This window comes from Brachyistius frenatus, unplaced genomic scaffold (genome assembly GCF_029030835.1).
Source record: "Brachyistius frenatus isolate BFR_SWC_R1_liver_20210118 unplaced genomic scaffold, ASM2903083v1 Contig_11, whole genome shotgun sequence".
In the NCBI taxonomy this organism is placed as follows: domain Eukaryota; kingdom Metazoa; phylum Chordata; class Actinopteri; family Embiotocidae; genus Brachyistius; species Brachyistius frenatus.
The window spans coordinates 6547675-6556122 of record NW_027210610.1 but is presented as its reverse complement, the minus strand read 5'-3'; the positions used below and the strand labels follow the sequence as shown (position 1 = coordinate 6556122).

Here is an 8448-nt window from a genome sequence, read left to right as displayed (position 1 = left end):
TGACCTTGATGTCCCCATTTGTAATATTTCTATCATTCAACATCTCCCTGCCATGCAGTCCTTGACATTTATTTGAATCTGCTTGCTGATAATTTGCGGTAAACGTGTGCAAATAAAATGCTCTTTCATTCAAATGCTGCCGTTATATTTTGTCAATGCAGGTGAGATGTGAAAATTAAAAAAAATTAAAAAAAAAAAAAAAAGGTGTGCAGATTTGATTCTTTGACGACTGGTGTCACGATGGAGGCACTGACCAAAACCTGCCTGTGTCTGGTTATAATGAATGCCACCCTGGGCCCCAGCAGGTCCTCCACTGCTGCATGGGTCCAGGGATAATTTGAATTGGATCATGTGCCATTGCAATCTGCCCATCCCCTCCCACCCCCCCACCCCCCCACAGCCCCCCTCAATCCCTGCCAACTGCCACACTGGTGTTCACAAACACTGCTGCCCATCTGCGGGGCAAAACACTGGCCAGGGCCCCAGTCACTCCTTTGCCTGCATTAAAAAAAAAAATAGACTCTATTTGTGAACACACTTTTGTAGGCAAATGTCACAAAGTCAAGTTTTCCTTCAGTCTACTTCAAAGTTGTTAACAGTGTATTCAACTCAAACCTGTAAATGAAAAGATTTTTTTTTTTTTTTTTTTTACGTCTACACAATAACACTTGGCATTAAACATTTTCCAAATGAATGCATCTCACTGGCTTACAAAACAGATAATATAGTATTGTAAATGTAAATTGAATGTTTGTTTTTTTCATCCCATGCATTCATGAAGTGAGGCAAAAGTTTACCAGAGAAAGTGAGAAAACTATGTTTAGTAGTTTCCTTATTGTGGCAAGGCATTCTCATTACTTAATCATGGCTCCCTCTTTTTGTGTTTGTGTTTTGCCATCTGTCATCTTGAGAAGCAAATGAACCAGCTGCCATGGAGTGTGATCTTGCCCAATCAGAAATGTGGTCCTTTTCAAAGCGCATCTGTGTGAAACCTTAAAAAATGCTGATGAAAAAAAAAAAAAAAGTGTCTCAAAGTTGTTAATAACATTTTGGCTGGAGAATGTTTTCACCTACATGGCCTCAATTAGCATAAATGCATAAACTATGCCTCATTACAGAAAACAGAGCTCTTGTGCAGGGAGTGTAAAAGCTGGATTACTACTGTTATGCTCAAAGAAAATAAAAGACAATATGATGTAACAGGTTGTTTAAGGGGAAGAACATTTTTTTTTTTTTTTTTTATTCTCAATCACAGTTCTTTGTAGAGCAGATGAGTGATGAATTGTTTTCCACCAAACACTCGAGACACTGTCCAACACTTTTGCTGGCCCACAGTGAGAAGGAGGAGGAGGAGGGTGGGAGAGGAAGGGCCTCCCTCTGATCCTCGTCTCCAACCCCCAGCGACAGCACAGCTGGGTACGAAGGATCAGTCTAATTTTCAGGTCCCTCTAATGATCGCGGCGAAGAGCAGCCACTAATCCCTTAAACTGAGAAAAATGATCTCCTGCCGCCCTGCAGTGCAGCTCCAGACCCCGAGAGTCCAGTTAGTACCCAGCGAGCATGAGTGAGGGTGACTGAGCAGAGCCAGGACACCAGGCCCATAATGGAGGGCGGTGAGCTGTCCAAAAGTAATTAGCATGAGAGAGCCTCTGGCTGATTAAATAATGGGGGAAATTCACAAACTCTGTGGGCCCTAAAATCGTTTTTGTATTGTCTTGTTTTGGGTGTACTCAAAAAAAAAAATATCACCTGTCAGTTTAACACTTCTTAAATGTAAAAAAGTGACTTTGTTTTGGTACAGCATTGTCATGGTGGGATGAGTGATATTGGTTTATTTGTATAGTAACAACAACGACAACAACAAAACAAATGTCCTGCTTGTTTTTTTTTTTTGCTCTTAAAATTGCGACTTTGAAACTGAAAGCCACCCATTAGGGTGCCCCATTCATGACGCCCGCAGCATGACAGCTCAATATTAAAGGAATAGCGGAAACTGAAAATGTATCATCGTTTATATTATATAGTATCAAAGAATGCACCCCCTGCAGGCTCAAAAGATGGCTCTGAAAAGTTAGCAGCTTGCTGCTTCACACTCATAGTTTGCACTCCTAAATACAGCACTTCTGTGTCACTATTATCTCACCGTAGCACAGAAGCTCCAAGAAGAAGTGTAATTAGCAGCTTACTGGTAAAGAGATAATTGTTTGAAAAATATTAAGACACACAACAGTGGAGAAATGGATTATTCAGAAAGAATGGTTTGAGAAGTTTCTATAAATGTTTAAATATACATATATATATATTTTTTTGGCCATGACTCCCCAAGTCACCATTACAATCCTCCATGAGGAGCAAGCGACCAACTATTCAGAAACACGCTGTGTATATGCAGATACAACTTTTCAAATCACTCCTGCAGGATAACGCACCTCTCTGCGATTGATTGCTTCCTGTCGTACGGTCTAAACAATCATCTAATACGCGACCTTGAAGCAATGAGGAGGTGATACTGGGATACAAATCTAGACTGTTTACTTCTGTAGTGGAGAAACCAGTGCTTGAAGTGGAGAAAAACAAGTGCTAGTATTCCATTTTTTTTTTTCTTCATATGCTGGCGTGTGTATTAACAGGTATCAGCAAATCATCGAGTACTACATTCTGAATTTGTACAGTGAAGAAAAGATACTTGGAGATATTGATGTTCAGCATATGAATTTATTTAGTCAAGGGGATGACCGTTTCAATTATTAGCGTAATAAGACTAGGTCAAAACCCTGGCTGGGCTGGGCATGAAACGCTGGAAGGCTTTTAAGTTGAAATGAGGGCTTTTAATTTGGAACAGATACAGGAAGTCACAACATTCTGACGACCATTTGTGACTTCATCTGTTTTCTTGCGCGAACTGCAGGAGTTCATGAGAAACACTTGACAATTACGTCGTATTATCTGATTGGATATTTGATGGCGGCATTTCTGAAAGGACAAACAATACTGTTACTCACGAATGAGATGCTCACATTATTTGTGCGAGAACGTTTCGCGAACAGGCTGTTAAGCTTCCAGGATTGGCTGGCTGCGTTCAGTCGTGGCTGGGTAGGATATGACTTTTGAATATGTGCTGTGTCATCAACCGGGCTCTGTTCATGTTCTCTATGTGGCCTCCGGAGCCAAGCCAAAAATTATTATAAGGTTAACGTGCCGTTTCTTAGACTAGCCGCCAACAGAGAAAGGCAGGCAGGTGAGAATAGGGACAAGGTTGGTGCTAGATTGGATCAGCCGGAGGGAAGCGCGCTTTAAACTCCACCCCGCTGTGATTGGTTGTTTTACTGTCAGTCGAGTGGTACATAACCCTATGCCTCGCCTTGATCTTTCCACACTTTCCGCAATGTAACAAATTCCCACTGATCCATTCTTGCGTCAGCCTAAATAGTCCCGGCAGCTGTGAGAGGTGTGGGTGCGCAAGACAAAGAATGGCACAACAAAGTGAAAAATGGCTAGGTTGCCGGTACTGCGTAGCCATGAGTACTGGCCCATTTCGAGCACTGGGAGTGTTTCAAACTGGGAGAATATATGGATCACTGGTGAAGAGGTAGATTATGCTGTTGTTGAAAAAGCTTCTATAGATGTGATACATTTTGTCACTTTTTCAACCTTTTCACACCCATATGGGCCCTCAGGTTTTGATCCTCGAAGTACAGATTTCAGTGGATTGCGTCTTTAAACATAAACATATTATCCAATACTTGATATTAGTACTTTTGCGAATTGTATTAATACATCTGTGTGACTTATTCGAGCTTCACAAAATATTCAAGCTGCAATAATTAGTCCCATGCAGTCTTTAACCGTAAATAGAAAAAAATGTACATAAAATCCTGAAGCAAACATATACAAGTATCGTGTGGGAAAAGACAGATGTGGCGCGTTCGGATGCATCAGTGAAAGTCTGGATTCTCTGGGAAGGTGCACCCAACCCGTCTGATGATGATGTTAGCCGCGTAGTGTCCGGCCCGGATGCACTCGTCCAACGCATGATCTTGGACCAACGCGGAGAGGAATCCTGGTGAGACAGAAGAGCAGAGGTCGACCGGTAACCATTCATCACATTCAGAATAATTTGGGAAGCAGTTAGGGTTATAATGAGCAGGGTACTAATAGGTTCTGGAAAAAGGGACGAAGCTGTTTCATCCTCAACAGGATCCAAATGATGGCTGTTTTATGTGGTGCTGTGATCAGCTCATACAGAGTAAAAACAGCAGGGTAAATGTCATGCTCATATAATCTGGAGACATTACTACGTTACATACTTGGCCGGTATCAAAGGTTAATTGGGAATGTACACAGAAATCAAGCTGTGTCGACGAAAATGCCGCACCTCCCACAAAGGCATCTCCCGCTCCGTTAGTGTCCACAATATCGTTCTGGTCGATGTCCAAAACGGGGAACATGGTCACCTTCTCACCTGTGGTCGGGACAGAAGAAGACCGTTAATTAAAGTTCAACACCACTGTTTTTCTCTCGTTCTGTGTCCCCACTCGTAGCTTATTGTGTTTTTGACCGCCGCTCCATGTTACATTATTCAGAGGTCATTTCACACCACAAGGCTTTGGTATAATTGAAGATAATTGGTCATTTGATTTTAGCACTTCCACATGGCCGTTTTCTTTGGCTAATTAATAGCGTATTTATAAAGAAGATAATGCACAGGCATCGTTAGATATTTTTTTATTTGATCAGGACAAAAAACTTTACTCGCAATCATTATGGTCGACGAAGCTTAACACTTTTTCATGTTTAAGAATCTATGAACCAAACAAGGTACTAATCTTAAAACAAACAAAAAAACATGAAATCCAAAACAATATTAGATAAACTGCTGTAAAATGTATTTTCAGAGATTGATGGTCCCTGAAAGAATACTAGAAGAATACTACTGACTTTGTTGATTTGTTTATACTTTTCCTGAATATCTCAAGTCATTAAGGTCTGGTACAAAACTTTGATTGAATTGTAATGACTATGGTTTTCCATGACCAAATCACTGTCAATCCAAAGAAAATCCCACAATGGAAATATTTAATTAGCACTTAGCTCTGTCTGCAAAAATCAATTACACCCTGTCTGTCTCTGCTGTATACTTTGCTGTCTGCTGTCACCTGTTGCTTTTGTGCTTCGGCAAGTTTGCTTAAAATAGTACAAAACTGTAGCATAATAGTTTGTATTAAGCTTTTATTAACATGAATAGTTTCTTCTTTTTCATTATTGTTCTATGTTCTCATAAATGATCTCTATTACTTTGTAACTTTAATAAACCAATACAAAAAAAACCGAATGGTGAACATGGTGAACATCAAACCTACTAACCACCAGCATAAGCAGTTACGTTGTGGGCATGTTAGCATGCTGGCATTTAGCTTAAAGCATCGTTGGGCCATCCTGAGCCATAAAAAACAGAATAGTACCCTTCACTGGTTCCCAAAGCACCAAATTGCTTTGTTCAACAAACACACTCCAAAATGTAGAAAACCGAGAAAAAGCAGCTGTAATCGTTAAATCTTAGGTATTTTTTTTGCTTGAAAAATTACAGAATGTGTAAAGACAATTCTTCTTTTCTGTCAATGAACGAATCAAACAATTGACTATTGTTTCAGTACGAATTACAAGACAAATGAAATGTTGTAATAATTGACAATTTTGTAATATAAAATCCTGCAGTGGCTTTTAATAAACGCTTTAAATTCAAGAGAGGATCCAATGAAAAAGCTTTAGGTGAGTGTTATGATTAAAAACAATGCAAGGGTAGTTACTGTGAGTGGTTTCAGTTCAAAACAGAATCCATTAAATGAGGGACTCTTTATTATCTTCTGCGGATTATATTGCTTCAATTATCAGGAGCATATGCACTTCAAAGAGACTTGCAGTTTAAAGGAGAAGGGGGAAAAAAAAATCTACCAGATGACAAAGTCTTGAGGTGTAGAGTGACATTAAATCAGCAACTTATGTCAGAACAATCTAAACCACACACACAATCTTCAAACAAGGGCTCCGGTGCAGACGCGAACCTTCAAAAAAGGTGCAGGAGACAAAAGACTGACATGTGGATAAAAGGAACACGAGGAGGCTGACAGACCTCTTATTGAGAGAAAAAGGTTGGGAGTTTAAGGGGAACATGAGAAACAAAAACTTGTTTAATGAGGCTCCCTGCTAATCTAACAAGAGCTCACGGAATATCTGAGCTGCAGATAAGACTCCCCACCTTCACCATTTTTTTTTTTTTTTAATACATTTCTATCCTCATCTAGTCGGGTAAAAAAAAAAAAAAAAAAAATACACAACCTGCAGCTGAGCATATGTTCAACACCTGATGTCAAAGAAATTCTTAAAATACACCAACGGAGAGAGAAACTACATCGGGTTGTGGTTGAAAAAGTAATCTTTAAAGAGCAGAGCGCGACTGCATTACAGGTCAGGAGCCAGACGTATCAGATCGAGAGTTAGATTGTGTTTTCATGACAGCACAACTTCCCGTTTGAAGGAAAGCAGCTGATTGTCACTTTAACAATAAATTACAATGATACAAGAATCCTTTCAGGATCAGCTGATTAGCAGCATAACGACTTTACTTAATTAATGCCACTAGATGAAGCTCGAGAATCCTCCTCCCTCTTGAAATGATTAACGGCGTGTTAAAAAAAAAAAAAAAAAAAAAAAAAACGTGCTAATAATAAATTACAGTTTGTCAGTTATTGCGCGGTTAAGGAACTGGAGTCGTTACATACGGTCGCGCGAACGCGACGCACTTTGCGGTTTTAAAACCGGATGCGGAGTTTCTGGTGTTCATTAGTTCCAAAAAAAAAAAAAAAAAGGCTACGGGGCGTAAGAGGGTATAAATATGTCTATAGTAGTTAAAACAAATGGTGAGTGCACGAGGAGTCAGGTCTTACAGGAAAACAAATGTTTCCCAACCAGGTAACCTCTCACGTGGCTTTGATGCTCATCTGTGTCACAACGGGACAATCCAGAGGTGTCCAAATTCACTAAATAAACTAAAATCAGTGTTGCTGAGTTGTCACAATTAGCAGTTCTGTTTTTTAAAAAAAAAAATATTCTTATTCATCTGTTAAATTCACCGCGAGATATTTATTTGTGACGTCTTATCGGCTTTAGGTTTTATGCACATTTTCTTCCGTTCGTTGAATTGGTCCTTCCAAAAATGGGTTATATTGTAATCAAGCGTGAGCGTAAATGAAACCTTTCTCATAATATTTGTAATATTTTGTATTTAATATTTTTGCTCAGCAGCCAACCGCTACAGTTTTCTGGACAAAAAAAAAAGCTCATTTGGAACACACAAAAATGGAACCTTAGTCCGCACAAACATCTTCGTAAAGGTCGGAAATCCCTTTTTTTAATGCATAAAATACAAAACTGAGAGGGTCACTGTGGTAAACATTAAACTTACTGAACACGAGCATGTCAGCGTTGTCATTTTGAGCATGTTAGCATGCTCACATTAGCACAAAGTCCCATTGTGCCAGTGCGCAAATGACCCAGAAATACCTGGTCTTAAGTCAACAGCCAACTATTTCACTGTTATTTCAAGGGTGTATTATTTGGATAGTAATGTGTGCCTACATAGGTGGGGGTACATTGGGCGTACACACTTCTTGTTACACGCAAAGGGACACACAGCAGTGTCTATAAACATTCCTCTGTCCGACCCTATTGACCCTCGGTCTTTCCAATTTACTGCAAAACAACCAAAAAGTAGTCAAAAAACAAAACAACCTCTTGTGTTTTGTAAATTAATAGATTTTGGCCACAATCCTCACTAACAGAAACCAAAAATCCTGTCCACTGGTAAATTCAACTTTCTGGGCTCGTACCTACTTTTTAATTATGAAAAATGATACAGCGTGTTTGAACAAAAAATATGTAAAACATACCGATGTGAACATGTCAATTTAACTTCCAGCGCCTCAGAAACATTTCTTTCACATTTCTGAAGGATCAGCTCACTGTGGGCACCTCCGATGTTGTTGATGGCATTTGCAGAACTTCCTGAGCACTGTTTCTAGACACATGGCCCATTAGACATCCAATATCTATCTGTATTCGTGGCTAAAGTTTGCATTCTTCTGCTCGGGGAAAGTTCACATAACCTCATCGATGCAAATTATTAAATTTGACTGACATGTCAACTCAAGTTACAGTCCGAAAATTCCCCAGCCGTCTGTAACAAAGATCTCACTGGCAAAAATCTGTCATGGAAAGGGCGATTTAAAAAAAAGAAAAAAAAAAGAAAAGAAAAGAAAAAACCCAACTCTTGCCAAAACACTCTGACTCTGTTGTTACTGGCTTGTCGAACATCTGAAAACATCACTTTTCTGAACTCATTTCACTGTAATGAGATCTGCAACATTATTTTCAATCAATAAAACTCAGCAG

At 39.5% G+C, this 8448-nt stretch overlaps 1 protein-coding gene across 2 annotated transcripts in view; it reads right to left on the bottom strand.

The window, feature by feature from the left end:
• Nucleotides 1–539: 539 nt before the first annotated feature.
• The window catches only part of adkb (adenosine kinase b), a 109099-nt gene continuing 101190 nt past the window's right edge, over nt 540–8448 (bottom strand). For both annotated transcript variants that reach the window (XM_069691821.1, XM_069691822.1), the window contains exons 10-11: nt 4376–4462; nt 540–4060 (exon numbers count right to left, since the gene is read on the bottom strand). In XM_069691821.1, the coding sequence (XP_069547922.1) occupies nt 3936–4060; nt 4376–4462 (212 nt within the window). In that variant the 3' untranslated portion in view covers nt 540–3935. The remainder of the gene's footprint in view (nt 4061–4375; nt 4463–8448) is intronic.